Source organism: Vidua macroura, chromosome 8 (genome assembly GCF_024509145.1).
Source record: "Vidua macroura isolate BioBank_ID:100142 chromosome 8, ASM2450914v1, whole genome shotgun sequence".
Lineage (NCBI taxonomy): Eukaryota > Metazoa > Chordata > Aves > Passeriformes > Viduidae > Vidua > Vidua macroura.
This window is the reverse complement of record NC_071578.1, coordinates 23,333,849-23,353,655: the sequence shown is the minus strand read 5'-3', so window position 1 is coordinate 23,353,655 and position 19,807 is coordinate 23,333,849. Positions and strand designations below refer to the sequence as shown.

At 36.7% G+C, this 19,807-nt stretch overlaps 1 protein-coding gene across 3 annotated transcripts in view; it reads left to right on the top strand.

Moving 5' to 3' along the window:
• The window catches only part of POLR3A (RNA polymerase III subunit A), a 38,135-nt gene that overhangs the window by 3,544 nt on the left and 14,784 nt on the right, over positions 1–19,807 (top strand). For 2 of the 3 annotated variants that reach the window (XM_053983464.1, XM_053983463.1), the window contains exons 5-24: positions 139–293; positions 1,239–1,478; positions 1,997–2,159; positions 2,339–2,475; positions 2,984–3,087; positions 3,761–3,902; positions 4,394–4,534; positions 5,711–5,780; positions 6,471–6,598; positions 7,081–7,219; positions 8,393–8,557; positions 8,828–9,000; positions 9,601–9,712; positions 11,040–11,158; positions 12,445–12,582; positions 14,058–14,228; positions 15,035–15,148; positions 15,841–15,876; positions 18,822–18,908; positions 18,994–19,076. In XM_053983464.1, coding sequence (XP_053839439.1) covers positions 139–293; positions 1,239–1,478; positions 1,997–2,159; positions 2,339–2,475; positions 2,984–3,087; positions 3,761–3,902; positions 4,394–4,534; positions 5,711–5,780; positions 6,471–6,598; positions 7,081–7,219; positions 8,393–8,557; positions 8,828–9,000; positions 9,601–9,712; positions 11,040–11,158; positions 12,445–12,582; positions 14,058–14,228; positions 15,035–15,148; positions 15,841–15,876; positions 18,822–18,908; positions 18,994–19,076 — 2,617 coding nt within the window. The remainder of the gene's footprint in view (positions 1–138; positions 294–1,238; positions 1,479–1,996; positions 2,160–2,338; positions 2,476–2,983; positions 3,088–3,760; positions 3,903–4,393; positions 4,535–5,710; positions 5,781–6,470; positions 6,599–7,080; positions 7,220–8,392; positions 8,558–8,827; positions 9,001–9,600; positions 9,713–11,039; positions 11,159–12,444; positions 12,583–14,057; positions 14,229–15,034; positions 15,149–15,840; positions 15,877–18,821; positions 18,909–18,993; positions 19,077–19,807) is intronic. The other variant, XM_053983465.1, reaches the window with a different exon arrangement.

Sequence of the window (19,807 nt, the reverse complement as noted above, 5' to 3'; positions counted from 1 at the left end):
TGATAAAGTTTTATTTTGTTCTTATGTTCACTGAAGGTTTAACTTGTTTTGGAACTGTAACTTAAGTTTTGGTGGTGTGTTGTGTTTTTGTTATTTTGAAATAAAATCCCAAGACAATCCATATTTAATTCCTTGCAGGAACTGTGAAGAAGTGTGGTTTGTTGAAGATAATACATGAAAAGTACAAGACAAATAAGAAAGTTGTAGATCCAATAGTATCTACTTTTCTCCAGTCTTTTGAAACTGCCATTGAATATAACAAAGAAGTAGAACCCTTACTGGGCAGAGCTCAGGTGAATTTTATTATAACCTACATTTTTTGCTATTTTTTGTGCATGGAATAAAACTCCTTAAAGGTTTACAGTGTATCAGCTAAAGTCTTGTGGTGATCCAAGAATTTTGTATATCAAAAGATTCATGAAGAATGTTTGTATCCAGTACAATAATGTTAACTTTGCTAAAGTGAGTAATTTAGTATATTAGCATGTTCTGGTACACCATTACCTGCCTGTAAAGAAAGGGATGTTCTTAGTGTGTTGTGCTTCTATAATCTAGACCAGGAAGAAGAAACAGATCCATATAGAGTTTGCATGTATATATAGGTTCACTGTAACTCCAGTATTAATTCCAATGCACACATTTTTTTCTTCGGAAGTTCTTAATGTTGGGAAAGAAAGAGGAGACTTAATTTGCTAACTTTTTGTTTCATTAGCTTTTCATTGTATGCAGTTTTGTTTTCTTCTGCTCTTAGTAATCTAGAAAGATCTCCAGGTACATACTTGGATAGAAAAAGTAGTGAACGCAGCAGTAGCTGTACTAAGAGGAGAGAAATTAAGTTTTGAAAAATATCTAGGCAGTACTGTAATAATGTGATTTTTTACAAATAAAATGAATACAACGTACTTTAAGTTTGTTAGGATGTTAATTGAGTTACTTTCTCTATTGACAATGAAATACTCTCCATTAACTCCTGAGACAAAAGAGCAACATGATAGGACATAAACACGCATATATAGGGAAAAAATGGAAGGAAAGAATATATAGCAAGTTAATATCTGAGATGTTAAAAGCATTGGTTCAGAATAAATAAGCCAAAACATAGATTTGTTTACATGAATAGTTCTCTATTTGCCTTTGAAAAAGGCTATTTCTGAACATCAATAAAAGAAAGGGAGGAGGGAAGCATTGAAACTTGACACGATGGCTTCTTCTCCCCATTTTTCCAATGGATTTTGTAGGAAAACTTAAATCCTTTGGTAGTATTGAACCTCTTCAAAAGAATCCCAGTGGAAGACATCCCTCTACTTCTAATGAACCCACAAGCAGGTAAACCTTCAGATTTGATCCTCACACGACTCCTGGTGCCTCCGCTGTGTATCAGACCCTCTGTTGTGAGTGATTTGAAGTCTGGCACCAATGAGGACGATTTGACAATGAAACTGACAGAGATCATTTTCCTCAATGATGTGATAAAAAAGGTGAGTCAGCCTTTGCCCTCTGAGACTGTTGCCTTCAGAAAGATTTGTGTGGGATTGAATATAGCAAGTGGGTTTAGTGCTTACAGTCTTGTGCTGTTCCTTTGTCAGGCAGACAAAATGAATTGACTACTAGCTCTTCCATGATTGAGAAACTGTTAACTACTGATTTTCCTGTCAATTAAGTTGTATTAGCTTAAGTGGATTGGGAAAAATGTAATTTAAAGAAATTCCTAATTTTGTGAGCATTTGTTCAAAGCCCATATTAGTCGAAATATTTTTTTTTTTGCTGGGTTCCCTTGTCATGTGCCTTATGCTATAGTAATGCATCATCTTAGAAAGTTATTTTCTGTTTTTCATTCCAATTGATGGAAGTTTCATGATGTTATTTGCAAAGGAAGAGTTGTACTCCTACAGAAAAATTCTTGGCTAGTTTAATATATATTATAGTTATATAATAGTTATATTATATAATATAATAGTTATATTTATTTTCTGAATTGGATGACACTTTTGTTTAGCATAGGATATCAGGAGCCAAAACGCAGATGATTATGGAAGATTGGGATTTTCTTCAACTGCAGTGTGCCCTGTACATTAATAGTGAGCTCTCTGGCATACCCCTCAACATGGCACCTAAAAAATGGACCAGAGGTTTTGTTCAGAGACTTAAGGGAAAGCAAGGTTTGTCTAAAAAATTGCTTTTAATTATTTTTTTTATAATTGAACCACAGATCTTTGCTATTCTGCTACTGCTGTGTTGCACTTCAGTGCTGTACCTTAAAAGATGTTCTAATGTACTGTCTTAACACATAACATTTTGAAAACTGTTTTTATTTAAAGAGTTGTAACTGGTTTTTTAGGTCGGTTTAGAGGCAATCTGTCTGGAAAGAGAGTGGATTTTTCTGGCAGAACAGTCATTTCACCTGATCCTAACTTAAGAATAGATGAAGTAGCAGTGCCTATTCATGTTGCTAAAATATTGACCTTTCCTGAAAAGGTAAGTAGTGTAGGACTCAAAAACTTTTTCTAAGTCAGACCTCAGTGATGTCTCTTTACTCACTCTAAAAGGGAGTGAATGTACTGCATTGTGTTTGAAATGCTATTCATTGATGCTTTGCCAGTTCTCTTGCTGCTGGTAAATAAAGATCTGTAGTCTTGGATGTAGGCAAGTGCTGACAAGATGTGGTGTAAGGAGTGACATCTCTAGAGCTAAGAGTTTTGCTTCTTATTTTTTTCAATTCATTCATAGATTTGTATAAAGGAGTGATTGGGTACTTTTATTTCTAAGTTTCCCTCACAGATTTTTTATTTAATTTCCCTCTGATACTCTGCTCTAAGATAGGCTGATGTTTTCCTCCTCCCTTCCTGCAAGTTCCCTCAGCAGCTGGAGGCTGTGTAAGGAGATTGTCAATTGAGCCTAAAATTTGAGAACACAAAAGCCACCGGTAAAAACAAGATCCTGAAACATGTTCTGCTTGTTTATGATTGAAGTCTTTATGCAACAGGTCAACAAAGCAAATATTAATTTTATGAGGAAACTTGTCTGTAATGGTCCTGATGTTCATCCTGGAGCAAACTTCATACAGCAAAGGCACACTCAAATGAAAAGGTATCTGTATTAATTCACTTTTTATTTCTCCCCATCAACTTGTTCTTGTTGGTATGTGAAGGCAGTTATATCTGCAGGGATTAAAATTTATTTTTAGAATCTTTCATAAAGGGCAGTAGAAAAAGAATTTTCTTTATGTTCTCAGGTGTAGTGTACGATTTTTTAAAATAGTCTCTTGCATTTAAACTAAAGTGCACATGATGCTGATGATGTTGAACTGCAGTTAGATTTATATTCCTTTGTGACTGGGTCTGTCTTAGTTGAAATGGAGGGTGTAGTACAGACACAGGTGAACAGTTGGTTTTGGGCAAGTCATACTGGCTGTTTTCATGTGAGAGCTAATCTAAAGTCAGTTTATGGGTAGGAAGAAGGGGTAATACATGAGTGAAACATCCTATACTCTGATACAATTGAAATAAATTCTGTGTATTTACAAATGGACTTATGTTCTAATCACTGTAGCTTTGTTGACTGATGTTAAAATGCATTCATTGCTTAAAATAGCAGTGACTGATGTTCAGTCCACACCAGTTTCATTTTCTAGTTATTGTAATACAAATACTCCAGCATTTAATGGAAAAGTTAGCATTATAAACACAGAATTAATTTTTAGCTGTCTTTCTGTTTAGTGTCTGTGTATCTTCTGACTGCATTATTATCTCTTCCTATGAAGATTTTTGAAATACGGGAACCGAGAGAAGATGGCCCAGGAGCTGAAGTTTGGTGACATTGTGGAGCGACATCTGATAGACGGTGACATTGTCCTGTTCAACCGGCAGCCCTCTCTGCACAAGCTGAGCATCATGGCTCACATTGTGAGTGCACACAGGCTGGCACAGATAGTGCAGCCTGCGATATCAGGCACTTGGCCTTTATGGTGTTTCTGCCTTACACAAGCAAAAATAAAAGCTCCTGCTGAAACCGTGTGTGGAGCAAGGATGAATGCAGTGCAGTTGTGCCTGTGCATGGGAATTGTTGTGTACCCAGGCAGGATGCTGTGTGCACACTTCTGCCAAGAGCCATAATTGACCTTGCTATCTCTTCTTGTGTGAGCATTTCATTTTGTGGAGTTGGTCTCTACAAAGCATGTTGTCTTCTGTGCTTTTTATAAATATGTCATAATGAAAATTATTAGCTACATGTCTATAATATAATGTGAATACAATTTCTGTCAGTTCCTGTTGAGTTAAATCCTATAATTGGGAATTTTGACTCATGCTTCTAATATAAAAAGGAAACACTTGAGCATGGCTTTTTTTTAGCTATGCTTGACTGTGTGTGAATCATTTTTTTTTTCCTTTTCCAGGCTAGAGTAAAACCTCATAGGACATTCAGGTTCAATGAATGTGTCTGTACACCATACAATGCAGATTTTGATGGAGATGAGATGAACCTTCACCTTCCTCAGACAGAAGAAGCAAAAGCAGAAGCACTTGTTTTAATGGGGGTGGGTATATAAAATGCTCATGTTGGAATTTTGCTGGTGACAGATGGGCTGAGCCCTTTAGTTCTTAACTTGGATGTGAAATCTGAAATAGTATCAAGATTACTGGGTGTGGATAACTTACAACTTTGAAGCTGCCTGAAAACTCTGCAAAAAGGATTTCAGAATAAATTAGGACTGATACACCCTGGTAATCTAATAGCCTTAGGTTTAACATCTGGGGAAAGTGCAGTGTAGGTAGATGTCATCAGGGTGATTCTGCCTGACTGTCCTTAGAGATTGCTGCCAGGGTGGCCCAGTTACCAGCAGATCCATCATTTGCTTCTGGTCTGACAGCCTGGGAATTGCAGATAGATGGACCAGCTGGAAATGAGGCGGTGATACCAGGCTTGTACTGGAGAATGCAGCTTCCCAGAGAAAGCAGGAGGGAGTGTCACAGGACAGGGTTAAATAGGGGGAAGGAAGGGTAGATAAATAAGGATCTAATGGTTGCAAGCTTTGATCTGTGATGCGAGTCAGTAGCACCAAGCTGAGGATTTACCGATCCACTGCTCCTTTAGGGTTACTGAATGCTACTCCTACTTCAGATGTACCCATAGAATTGTTAGCTGCAGCCTGTTGGAGCTCACTGAACTGACTTTTGAGCTTTAAAAAAAACACCCCCAGTGTGTGTTTTAGGTCTGTGTGGGAATGGGTTCAGGCAAAACTGCTCCATGGGTGAGGGTGATTAACTGGAACAGTAGTTTGAGTAAAACATAAGATCATGGAGCTAGAGGTGGCTTGATTATTACCCATCAGGAAGGATTACACAACTTGCAGTACTCCAGTTGATCCCTGTAGTGAATGTAACACCTCTTGTCCTTTCCCCTTTTCTCAAAGCTAGCCTGTCCTACCAAAACACATCAAGTTGTTTGCCACTTCTGCTTTAGAAACAGAATATGCAATTTTCAGTAACTTTTCTCAGACTATTCCTTAGCTATCAGTAGATGTGCATGGATGGAAGTGAACTGAAACTTCTGGGTTATTTTTTCCATCTTTATGCAGAAAGCTGTAGTTCAATTGAGAATAAGCTTTGACCATTTCACCATAAAATAAATGTCTTAAACGGTAGGTTCCATTTTGAATAGACAGTGGAATATCAGTGTCTTCAAATGCATGGTATCTTTTTGTGTCATGCAGACTAAAGCAAATTTGGTAACACCAAGAAATGGAGAGCCTCTTATTGCTGCTATTCAAGATTTCCTTACAGGTCTGTATGAGCTTATTTCAAAGCTGTGTGATCTAACAGTTGTTCCTTCAGAATCACTTCCCTTTTTCAGAATTTTTCTATCTTAATTAAAAACTTTATCCTATCACAAGTTAAAGTGACATTATTAAATAAGGCTCTTGTTTTCCTGAAATATAATGATGCCCTCAGAGTAATTTCTGATACTGTCTACCTTTGTAGCTGTAGTTATTACTACCTTTGAGTGTATTTTGCTGTGTTTTTCTGCAAATGAACATTTGAGATCTTTGTTTGCCTTCAGTAGACAATATAAACTGCTTATGATAATGGTAGAGGAGTTGATTTCACTCAATAACTATTAGCTTTAACCTACAATATGTGCCTTCAATGTCTTTAATTCTTTGAGAAATATTCAATGAACATAAGGACGAAAGTGTAAAAAAATAAATGCCAAGGCCTTATTTCGCTTATGAAATAGAATCTAGAGCAAGAGAGTAGGTTATAGAAATAGACTGTTCCTAATTTTCAGACATTTAGTGTGAAGCAATTAAAACAGAATTCTGGAAAGAATTAACAACTAAAGCTGTCTAAACTATTGTTGTTTTGCATAGTAAGTAGCTGCTTAGTATTGGAATGAAATAATTGATGCTGAATATGCAATGGCTTTTAAACTGAATCTAAATTTAGTCTGTCATAATACTTTTTTCATTCCAGGTGCTTATCTTCTTACATTGAAAGATACCTTTTTTGATCGAGCCAAAGCCTGTCAAATTATTGCTTCTATCCTGGTTGGCAAGGATGAAAAGATCAAAGTTCGTCTTCCACCCCCAGCAATTCTGAAGGTGTGTCAAACTATTTTTTTCATGTTACTAAGACTTTCTTTATTGTGTGTTCTTGATGGTGTTCTCCATGGTGATGTTACATGAATCTTTAAAGTCCTAAAGATGTAAATCAAAGGTACTTCATAAAGAAATAATTATGAATGTTGCAACCTGTTTGAGAAATGAAACGACAGCAGCATCTTTGAGGTTTTTTGCCTTTTCTAGTCAGAAAGAGGAACATGACAGTAAGAGGGAGCAGTAGTGCACACTTATCTGAGTGCATGCACATACCCTGTTGTAAAGGATAACCATTCTGCACCTGGGGCTTTAAATCTATGAAAGAGGATGTTTTTCAAAGGAATGCTACTATGCATTTCTACAAGAATGATTCTCTGTAGACATGTTCCATATATAAAGCAATTTTACAATTAAATTTTTGCTTGCTCTTTTTCTGTAGTTGTAGCATAAACTTGTAATTTTAATTCTTCTCCTGTTTCTCTCAGCCTGTAACGCTCTGGACAGGAAAACAGGTTTTCAGCCTCATTCTCAAACCCAGTGATGATTGTCCTGTAAAAGCCAACCTACGAACAAAGGGCAAACAGTATTGTGGAAAAGGGGAGGACCTGTGTTACAATGATTCTTGTGAGTGACATTTGTAAAGCCATGTTTTGGAAGTCTTCAAAGAAATCATAGAAATTATTGAGCTCACTGTAGGCATTGAAGCAGTATTTTACATAAGTATTCTTGAAATGAAAAATAAAATATTGCAGTTTTTCTTGAGAGCTGAAGTTTGTTTTCATAAATTAAAGTGTCTTTTGTATGATGCTCAGTTTGTCATGATGCTAACTTACTGTTTGAACGTGAGAGAGAGGAAAGCAAAGCTTAGGAAGTGATTGTTCAGAGGGCAAATGGAGAAATTTAGTCTCTTGATGAAGGGTACTAATGAAGGGATTAGAAGTCAGACACTGTAATGAGTTAGAATGCACAGGGAAGATGAATCCCTAGAATATCAAACCATCCATGTTCTTCCAGTTAGGGATGTCAGTGGCAGATGGAATGCAAAGCACCATGGTTGAAAAGGCTATAGGATATGAGCAAGACTTTTCTTAGAATTAATTTAATATTGGTGACTGTTGGAAAGGAACTTGAGCAGGCAGGCTTAGGCTGGTTCCTTGCTGGTCACAAGTTGAGGAACCGTTGATTTACACTAGTTCTGTCATGCAATGTTGCCTCAAGAAAGAATATCCCAGTTAGCACTCAAGTCCTCTCTACAGATGACTGAGTGATTTCTGTAGATGAAAGGAACACTCTGTGCTATGAAATTGGTTGTAAGCATGGTGGAACAATTTTTTTCAGCCTCTAAATATTGTAGGACAAAAGGCCACAAAGCAATCCTGCTCACACTCCTGTGAACATAAGACATCATCTTTATTTCACAGTCTGCTAATTTTTGAAAATATGGAAAGAGTCCATTTTCTTAGTTTAACAGGAGCACATGATGTCAAAAATTTCTAGATTTTGTTGTTGGCTGTATTCAGTTCTCTGAAAAAATGCATTTCTGCAGACATAGTAATTCTCTTCAGAAAGTTCAGTGCAAATTCTCAAAACTCTCAAGTGAACCTGGATTATGTGTTGATTTGATGTAATAAGGAATACAGCAGTGACTTGTGGTTCAAGAAGATGATACCTAAATTCACATTGAAAATATTGAGCATGGACAGAGCTTTCATTTAAAAATTATCTCCGTAAGTGATTACTAGTGGGTAGTGAATGCTTTAGAAAACTGGTGAATTCTTTTTGCCTTTTCATTTCTAGATGTCACAATTCAAAACAGTGAGTTAATGAGTGGCAGTATGGACAAAGGAACACTGGGGTCAGGATCCAAGAACAACATCTTCTACATCTTGCTGAGAGACTGGGGCCAGGTGGAAGCTGCAGATGCCATGTCACGTCTGGCCAGACTTGCTCCAGTCTATCTTTGTAAGTACATTTCCTTGCAAAATAGTACTTGAGTGCAGAAACAGAGAGCAAGCAAGACTTTTGCTTCAAATATGACATGCTGTACTTTTAAAAAAATAAGCTTGTTTTGAAGCTGGGAGACAGTGAAACAACTTATTGTGGTTATGCAGTGCTTGTGATGGTCACATGATGGAAGGCAAAATTGAAAGTTCCCAATAATATTTCCTGGGCTTAATTTGTTTTCTCTATATGAGATAGAACTATCAAAATTTATTTTCTTTTTAATAATAGCTAATCGTGGCTTTTCGATTGGAATTGGTGATGTAACCCCTGGGCAGGGCCTGCTAAAAGCTAAGTATGAGCTCCTGAATGCTGGCTATAAGAAATGTGATGAGTATATTGAAGCTCTCAACACTGGCAAGCTACAGCAGCAGCCTGGTTGTACTGCAGAAGAGACACTAGAGGTAAAATTTTTAATTAAATTCACTATCCATTTGGAGTAGAGGCTTCACAAGTATATTCTTGTATATTGCAAAGTCTACAACTGTCTTCTGAAACCTAAAAATACAACCAAATACAGTCCCTAGGCATGTAACTTGAGCTGAATCTGTACAGACTTAAGATGTTTGTAAGCATCTAAAAATGTTAGCTAAACACAGACCAAATGAAATCCTCCAGGGTGTATTGGGGCGATACAAGAGGATACAATTACACAGGTAATTGGAATGGGGTTGATTACATTTTCATGGTTATCTTCCATGCAGCACAGTGTGACTTAGAGCTTACTGCAATGCTCAATTTAGCTGATGTTTTTGATGCTGATAAGAGATAGTCATGTTCTTGGATACCTCTGTCTTATCCCAAAAAAGACATTTTCTTCAGCAAACTGGAAGTTAGGCAAGCTGAAATTTAAAATTGTTTTACCTGAAGCAACAAGTGGGTTTCTTTGTCTTTACTGTATTTTGAATTCTTTTGACTACTGAAGGTGTTGCTGGGACTGATAGAGTTCTGTTTGTGTAAGTGTTTTTTAGCAAATTCTGAACCTCTGAAATACTGTATTTCAGGCCTTAATCCTTAAAGAACTGTCTGTTATCAGAGATCATGCTGGCAGTGCCTGTCTCAGAGAACTGGATAAGAGCAACAGTCCCCTGATCATGGCTCTCTGTGGTTCTAAAGGTAGGGACAGCTGAACTTGGCATGTAGATTGCTCACTCCTTCACTTACGTGAAACTTCCGTGTTCCATCTTTCTAGCTTGTTTTATACTGTCAGTTGTGCAAATTCATGTCATAGCTGTTTTAAATGGTTCAGTAAGTACAGGTTGGGTATAGTTAGTTAAAGTCAAGCTGATGTTCTGATATTCTTGTGTCTGGATTTTTAGTACAAGTTGCAAAACATCTTGCTGGAACTAGAGATGTTCTTATGACTTAATTAATCCATAAAAAGTTTTCCGTTGTGTTTCTGCTTCAAGTATTTATATCACATAGAAAAATCAACAGTAAATGATACATTCAGAATTGGAACTAACATTTCATAAAATCATGGAATTATTTGCAAGGGACTTTGAAGATCGTCTAGTTCCAACCCCCCTGCCATGGCTTGAGACACCTTCTACCAGACTGGGATGGGGCAGCCACAGCTTCTCTGAGCAACCTGTTCCAGTACCTCACCACCCTTGTAATAAAGAGTTTCTTCCTGATGTCTAATCTAAACCTGCCTCTGACAGTTTAAAGTCATTCCTCCTGTTCTGTCACTACATGCTCTTGTGTCAAGTCCCTCTCTGTCTTTCTTGTAGTGTCTCTTTAGGTACTGGAGGGTGCTATAAGGTCTCTCAAATTCTTGTGTGAGCTTTCATTTGTTTCCTTTAAGAATTTGAAGAAATCACTTTTGCCTTTTTTAGCTGTCTAATAATTTGTGGAATGCTTCACAGTGGCATGTTGTGTTCTGAAGAAACACTGAAATCTAAGATGAAGAATATATTATGTCTAATTTTTGTGGGGATGACAGGGAGGCATTGTTTGCAAACATATTCAGCAAATAAAATTTCTGAGTTAGTGACTTAATTCTCTGGGACTCAGTTTGTTCTAGGAGTCCTGGTAGACACTGAACCCTTTATGAGAAATATTGTTGAAGTATGTTTATTGAAGAAATTGTGAAGCTAAATATGTAGGTTAGGATCATGGGCTGTGTAAAACACAATCCATAATACAGCCCAGGATAATATAAGGACAGGAGCCAAATAATGGTGTGAATGTCTATGACCCAAAGGAAAAGAAAATGAAAAATTGTTGGCTGTATCATAGACTTAAGTGCCACCCTTTGCATAAATGTTGAAATGAACAGGATGAGTAACAAAAAAGCTTCTCTAACTCTTGGAGTTCTGTTTTAATGAGCAGTTAGGAGGCTAAATAATTCACCTTCATGGAAGTGAAGACAGCTCATCAGGGAAGCAGTATATTGCTCATTTGTGACTGAAGGGCTTTCTTTTCCTTTCTGTCTTTTCAGGCTCCTTCATTAACATATCCCAGATGATTGCTTGTGTAGGGCAGCAGGCTATCAGTGGGTCTCGTGTTCCTGATGGGTTTGAGAATAGGTCCCTGCCTCACTTTGAGAAGCATTCTAAGGTAATTCTGGATGTTTACAACAGACTGAGGGAAAGCGAAACAAGTTTCATTAAGTCATTTTGAGGAGAATGCGTGGTGAAACATGTTGTTATGATATGCTGAAGGAAAAGGATCATATATGGTCAATATAGAATGTTTTGTGTGATTTGGGAGTTAACAACAGTGTTCAGGGGATGTCTAGTTAGCTTGACTTTTTACATCTAAGCCTTGCTTTGACCTTTCTAATTTAGTAAAATTAGAGTGAGGTGATGATACTTTTTTAGTTCTCTTGAGAGTCCTAAAAATAATTTGTTAAAATTTCTCACTGGTGTTATGTTTGACTGCACTAGTACTTTCCAGGAAAACTGCTGAATATATGTTGGTGTCTTTATAAACAGGTGAGACATGCCAGACAAATCATTCTGGTTTTTCTCATTTTCCACCAGGATAGGTACCATGGGTTACTCAGTGTTTCATGTTTTGGTCCTATGTGCAGCAGTAATGACTCTCATGCACCTGTTAATATAATTCAAGATTAATTTCTTTCAAAGTGCTGTTTGAAATCTAATGAACACTAGCAAAGGTTCTAGGTATGAGCCCATGGTCTAGTTTGTGTGTTAGCTAAATGTCAAATGGTAGCTGTGACACTTGCATATGTGACTAAATGACTAAATTTCAACTTCTGAGTTCTCTAACATACTGGATAAGTAGAAAAAGAAACAGTGGTTTAGATGGGAAGATAAAATGTAGCTCTAGCTTTTCGTCTGATTTAGAAAGCATTACCTGTTGTTAAATAAAAACAAAAAGTGGTTTTTGACTTGAAGGGATGCTTGCGTAAATTTCCTTGGCAAGAACTTTCCTCAGGGGTGAAGGCAAACCATTCAAAAAAATTATATTGCATACATATCTCCAGTTGTATTTTTCTTAGCTTCCTTAGTCTTCAGCAAATACCTTTGCACTACTATAGCAAAATGAACATTGTTAATTGCAGTTTCTATTTCTTCAAGTTTAATGGAAGTGTTGGTGTAGTGTTGGGAAGGAATAGCTGGAAATGTGACAAGGGGGAAGGAGAAACTCTGGTAAGCTAGTTTGGAAGAACTAGGAAAGGGTTTCTGAAACCTTTATTCAGATCTAAAATACAAATATGGAACTTGAGAGCTAAGCAGAGCTGAGGTCATTATCCTGTGTTGGTGGTGGAGGTATTGGCTAACTTTCAGAAAGAATTTTGATGATATGCACCATGTCCTTCTGTTACCTACAGAACATACATTGCCTTTTAACTGTGTTTTTCCCACTCTTCCCTGCAGCTCCCCGCAGCAAAAGGCTTTGTTGCGAACAGCTTCTATTCTGGGTTGACTCCCACTGAATTTTTTTTCCACACAATGGCTGGTCGAGAAGGTCTCGTTGATACAGCTGTAAAAACAGCTGAAACTGGGTATATGCAGGTAACTGTCAGCAGAGTGAGGATTTTATCAGTCTTCAGAGATGTGGCTATTCCTCATGTGTATATCTAGGTGACGGATCAGGGAGAAGTACAAACGTTGTGTGTTTTCAGTGTAACAGAGTAATTTATACTGTGAAATACATGGCTTAGTCTGTTCTCCAGGTGGTGTGGAGTTTGCAAATGAAACCTCAGCCAATGGTACAACAACAACTGAGCTCTTTACTTCTGAATATGGGTAAAAGTCCTTGATCTGTGCAATTATTGAGGACTACTTTCTCTGTAGTGTGTTCCTAAACCTGATATGAGTGATGACAGAAATGCAGCTAAAGCTCCCTTTCAGTGTCTGTTCTCTCTAGGTAAGAGGGACCTTGGCCATCTAGATTCTGTAAGATTTTAGTGTCTTTGGCTGTAAATAAATGTCCCTCCAACAAAGCTTCTTGCTGTTATGTGCAGTCTTAAGATTTCTGTTCCAACATTTAAGTAGTATTTAAATTATAACACTCTTCCCAGTGTAACAGACAGTAGAAAAGCCAAGATAATTTGGGGCTGGGAACACATCCCAAGATACACAAGTAACTGCACAAAGACAGAAAAAATCCCACCTGTTGGGGTGGGTGACTAATTAGACCATTTGTCTCCAAAACTAATGGAATAATATTGGTATGTGTGGAAGTATTTACGGATATATATGAATATAATAGGCAACCTGCAAAATACTTTTCCTCTTTAACTTTCTTCCTATATCAATGAATTGTAGCACTTGGACTTTAAAATTTAAAAAAAAATCTTAATGTTTATTTTATCATACCTTTTTTCTCACCAGTAAAAAAAACATACCAATTTATAATCTAGTTTAAGTGCTAAAATTTGATTTCAGGGACCAGTGAAGTCCATCTTTCAAGTAAAAACTGTTTTTAATTGAAAATGTTTCATAACATGCTTTCTTTCTGGGAATGCAAAGCAATATGGTAGTTAAAGGATTTCCCAATATAAGGAGTTAATGTAGGAGAAGCAGATAACCCAGATAGAAAAATGGCTTCAGCAGGTGACCTCTTTATTTTTTCTCAGTGAAAACAATCGTTGAGTGGTTCTGCTTTCATATACAAAAAGTATTGTATGCCTTGAGAAATAAATCTGCTTGGGAGAATATGAGCGTTATGTCAAAAAAAACCCACCCAAATAAATCCCTTGAACTACAATAGGTTTTTGCAGCTTAGCATTAGGTCTTCTATGCAGTGGAATTCTAAATGTGGAGTATTGTGTTGTTGTGTGAAATTTTGTTGACTTTTACGTTCTGTGGAATGTACAGTAAAGCCTGAGGGTAATGTATGGTTTTAAGTAGGTTTTCATGCCTGCTCATCACTGTGTCAGATTTATTTCCAGAGTCTGGTTTCTTTAATTCTTGTATTACAAATCAACAGCTACTTTTAAAATGATCCCTTTTACTTTCCTTGTAATTTTTTTTTTTCCCTTCAGAGACGTCTGGTAAAATCCCTTGAAGATCTTTGCTCACAGTATGATTTAACAGTCAGAAGTTCTACTGGTGACATTATACAGTTTATTTATGGAGGAGATGGCTTGGATCCTGCAGCTATGGAAGGGAAGGATGAACCACTGGAATTCAAGAGAGTTCTAGACAATATCAGGGTAAGGATTGCTGAAATCCTTATTGAAAGTGTGAAAATACTGTTAAGCATGGAGAAGAAAGTAGTAAATAATGGGGAAAATTGTTTCACTGGAAGTATTTACTTTCAAACTGCCGTTTTGAATGATCCTGGTCAGTCTTTCAGCATGTGTATGCTAAGAGTAATAGGTATTTTTTCCAATGGAACAGAGCAATTTGTGTACAGAGACCAAACCGTGTATAAGCTGTGAAAAGTAAAATTTCTTTCTGAACTTGAACATAGCTTTATGGCCTAATATCCATCCAACTCACTAGATAAATTACTACTGGCTTACTTGGGTACTAGTTTGGTACATTGCACAGATTAATTCTCTATTAAATCAAGACATGGATATTACTTGAGTTCAGCTGGCTGGTGGTTGTTCAATAATATTGTCATGTTTGAAGACTTGTATTGTTCAGTTTTGGCTTTGTGATGGTTGGTTGGTGACCCCCTTCCCCCAGAAAAAAGCCTTTTGCTGAAGTAACTGTTTAGATTTCTGTAACATGAGTGTAAAAAATGGGTAGAACTAGAAATGTCTGGGTGTATGCCTTCAGATTTGCAGAAATAAGTAGGAATGGATGTGGCCCTTCTCTCGACAGTAGTCTAATACATAGTATAGTAAACCAAAACCAACCAAAAAAAAACCCCATTTAACAAACTACAAAAAGACACAACCAGAAATAAAGAATGCTGTTATTCAGTTGTACATATCTGTGTTCTGTGTCTTTGCAATGGAGTTTTTGTGCATCTGCTGTCTGTGGATAAGTCATGTTTTTTTCTTTGAAGGCTGTCTATCCATGCCGAAGTGAACCAGCCCTTAGCAAAAATGAATTGGTGTTAACATCTGAGTCCATCATGAAGAAGAATGAATTTCTTTGCTGCCAAGACAGTTTTCTGCAGGTAATTATCTCACTTCCTTATCACACTGTGATTAACCTTCCCTTGTGGTTTAAGGACAGGACTTTAGCCTGTCTGGAGACTACTTACATGGCTTTTAAGGGTGAGTGAAGGTTCACATGACTGCTTGCACTTTGAATTGTAAAATTCGATTTGTTTGAAAGAGCATTGGGCAATTTTAATATTTATGAAAGCAGCCACTCTCAAGACTTCCTTGAGAATCACTGATCAAAACTGTAGAATTAACCTGCATGTAGAATTAACCTTACATCCATATAAAGCTATTGCCTTGATGAACCTTCCGATAACTGGCAGTGATGACTACAAGATTTATTTCATGACCTGTGTTTGAAGGGTTTCTTTTTAATAGATCTGAGTGTTTCAGAGCACAAGGTACACCTGAATTGCACTTCCATTGATAGAGTCAAGTTGAAAAACTAGTTATATCTATATTTGAAATATGCTGTAAATCTTAACTGCAAGTCTGAAGGAAAAATTTAATATCAGAGTTTGGGGATAAAGCTGTTATTTGAAGTATTGATATTTTAAATAATATTATGGAAGTTTAAATAATTATTATTAATTTCAGAAGCACAGATACAGCTACATCAGCTTAGTGATAATTAGCCTAAGATTTTTTAAGTTTTAGATAGTTACATTTTCTTCTTTCCTTTCTTTTCTGTTCATCCTTGAAGACATTAACTGAGACAGGTTATGAAAAATATAATGAGGTAATCGTAGCATGTGTGTGCACTGTGTGAGCATTTATTAATGTTAGTGCTTTTTAGCTAAAAATGTGTGTAGTGCTAAAGTAATTGATTAGCATATATACATGACTGCTTGTTAAATTATGACATTGGTCTTCATCACAATTATTTAACTTTCTTGATGTGAACACTGTGACACGTTAATTAATAGCCATTGCTAAATTCAAGGATTTTGAGGAAGCTTTCTGTCAGTGCTTGACACTTGCTTCTAAAAATCATTCTTTCAGTCTCTAGGGATATGAGCATGTTTTTCTGGTGGTTTCCTTTTCCTTCCTCCACTTTTCCATCCCAGAACAGAGACGCTTCTTAGTGCTGTGATTTTAGCTAGAGCTTCCTGTAATGGGCTTATCCACTCCAGTCCAAAACACAATGTATTTGAATAGCCTTGTCCAAACAGGCAGCATTCTTTCTTCCTGCACTCTGCCCTTGCTGGAGGGAATTCACCTGATGAGAAAATCGATTGTTTCCTGGCATGGTTCATTATGTTAATGTTTTAACATATTTGACTATATTAAGGTACAGGTGAAGGGAAACATTTTGTTCTTCTGATTGGACTTAGGGAAATTTTTAAAACCCCTCATAATTAAAAAAAAAAGTCAGTCATTTTTCTGGGTTTTTTTTTTTTTTTGAGATGATGGAATAGGAGTGCTGGGAATGTGGTGCAAGCACAGAAAAAGCTCAGCACACAGCCAGTCAGTGCTGCTATATGCAGAGTTGACCTACTGGGTCTGCCTGAACTGGAGCAGATTTTGGCTGAATCTCGTGGCATTGTCTGTGCCACTGTGCATTCCAGTGGCTTCTTCACTGCCAGGATTGCAGTGTGAGCAGTGCTTCTGGTGTGTAGATGACCCCACTAACCTGGCTGCTGGGACACCTGATGCAAACCCCGGGAAGGTGTGGTTTGCACCCTGAACTGCCCTTTTGGCTAACAGCAAGGAGGAGCTGGCAAGGCCTGCGTTGAGCCACATTTTACTGAGCCAGTTTGGTGCCATTTTGTTAATCTGGTCCAGACTAAGACTTCACGGATTTAGAAGTTGTGGAAAAAATCAATGGTTTTCTTAACTCTGGAAGTTACATAGCTGTGCTCATAGAGTACAGTGTTGCACTAAAGATTATAAATCCAGAGAGAGATAGGCTCAGCAAAGAGTGAGCTACATTTTCATTCCATTTGTAGCAAAAATTCATCCATAGTTTGGATAAAATGCCAATGGATACCTGAAAGCTGAGAAGAATAAGTAATTTCCTCTTTTAGGTCTTCTGCATGAATAAAAATTTGACAATGAAAAATAAGTTTTCAGATGATTTATCTTCCACCTTTTCTGACTCTGATGTATGGAAATAATATATAATTTGAGTACCTTATTCAGAATTATATGTAGTAATTGATTTATTGTGTTGGAGTTGTTTGGATTTTTTTAACGTACTTTAAAACTCAGCCACTGTCAAAGAGGAAAAGTGGAAAAGTCTTCTGCAAGTCCTGCAACATTCCTTTTTTTATGCACTTCTAGTAAAAAGACTAACTTCTCTAAGTCCATTTATTGCCTAAACATTTACTTTAGGAAATAAATCACATTATCCATTTTTTGCAAATATTTTGGGCTCAAAAGCCTTTAAAATGTCCAAATATATTATTTGTGAATAATGCTACTTACTGCAGGGCAGAAAAAGGGCAAAAACATAAGAATGCATCCTGTCATCCAAGTGGGGAAGCAACTTTGAAGCATCCATTCCAGCAGCACTTCTTCCTTTTGAGCTTGGTTCTGGTACATGCAGAAAATAAAGTATTTTTTGGAAATACCTGGAATGCCAGTAAGAATGTTGTTATTTTGAGAGTGAGAATTCTGTTAGAATTCTGTAATAGAAGTGTTTCCATGATGATTCTATGAACTCAGATGTGGAAAAATAAAAAAAAAAAGGCAGTCCCTCAGATACTGACTCAATTTTGCAAGTAATTGTCAGTGCTCAGCTGACTGTGGTGGTTGCAAAGAATCCAGTACCTAGTGCAGAAGAGGTGGTGCAGTGTAACCATCACTCTGTTTGTTAGGTAGGACTAATGGGGTAGAAAGGGTTTAAAAGGACTCTAAAAAATTGAAGTATTTGTTTCTCTATGGAGACTTTCCTAAATCATGGTTGAAATAGATGGGAAGAATTTCCTCTTGCTTTTTGTTTATATTTTGGTTTTGATAACCTTGTGTTATGGTAATGACTTGCACCAAGTGCACGTTTGTGGAAGAGTTTAATCACGGATCTCATATTTCATGACTTCTAGTGTACATGTATATGTCCAGTGTGTAATGACAAATGATCTTTTATAGAATAAATGTCAGATATTTTTCTAACACTTGTTTCAGTTTATGTTCCAGTAAAGACTATTGGATCTTTTGGGTAAGCCTGGTAAGAGAGTGAAAGGTATATGTATTATGACCTGTTAAATGCAATTATCTGCGAGACCTCTCTACAGCTTAGAGAAGTTACTTAAATCATATTAGGTAAAGACTAACATATAGTAGTTTTGAGGTTTTTTTCTCACAAATAAAGTGCACCTTAAATCTCTGAAATCTATCCAGAAGATATACTTTTAGTTTTTAAAGCACTTTCACTAAGTGGTGGATAGGAAGGAAGGATCAACCCAAGGCAGGTATCTTCACCTGTCAGTGTGTGCTCAGGAAGGATGCTTTTATTCAGCGTTTTATTCTTCATGTACTGCTATTGATTTGTGGCTACACCAAAGTGGATCTGGTTTGCTAAACTCTAATGTATGTGTTTGTTTAAATTTTAATGTTCCTCTCTTCATATTGGGCATTAATACTTTAAGCTCCAAATATTTACAATAAATTAAGTAACTTATTGTTCAAGACTTCAGTATGGAGACCATGTCTTTGCTTACTGTGGTTTTAATGTGATTTCAGGAAATTAAAAAATTCATCAAAAGTGTTTCTGAGAAGATAAAAAAAACTAGGGACAAGTATGGAATTAATGACAATGGCACAACAGAGGTAAATAGTTTCAATGGGGTAATGATGTAGTTCTTTTCAATCTTCATAAGTTGTTGCTTTTCCAACTATTCCATTCTCTTTTCAGCCAAGAGTTTTGTATCAGTTGGATAGGATTACTCCAACACAGTTAGAGAAGTTTCTAGAGACTTGTAGAGACAAATACATGAGGTGAGTGTTTACCCTGCTGTGTTCTCAGTGCTGCTGTTTTTTTGGTAATGTCTGGGTATATTTTGCTGGTTTTACTGTATGAATGTTGGTTCTGTTGTGAATGCAGTACAAAGAATTAGAAACAATTGGCTCCAATGGCATAAACATTGCAAGACAAAGGTAGGATGCAAAAAAAAAAAAAAAGTACCACTGTCATCAGGTGAGCTTGTTAAGACAGAGTCTTGCACAAAAGTTCTAGAGGTCTAAAAGGTGGGATTTTGACATTTGTCTTGAGTCAAAATCAGATCCTTTCATTAATAAACCTTGGTATCCTTTTACACTGTAAAAAAAATGCTTTGCATTTCATTTTGTATTTCTTGAGTATGCAAAGCTACCTGCTTGTGTTTAAGCACCTTCCTTCTAAAGTTATAGTAATCATACCAACAAGCACAGTTCTAGCATTTAGCTACTCATTACTTATATCCACAGACTGTGTTTTGATAGCAGATTCTGGTAAAAGCCAAAAGTGATAGAATTCAGAGTAAGGGAGGATATTGTTTAAACACTTCACATTCTTACACCCACTGCCAGACATGTTTCCTTCCTCCCCCTCTTGCAGGAGTTTTTTGAAAACCTTCAATGAGTCCATGCAGAACAAAGTCTAAATAGATGAGTTTCAAATTCATATTAACCTTGATAGCTATTCTTGACCTACAAATTCTGAGGAGTTATATCACACTTTGTTCTAAAAT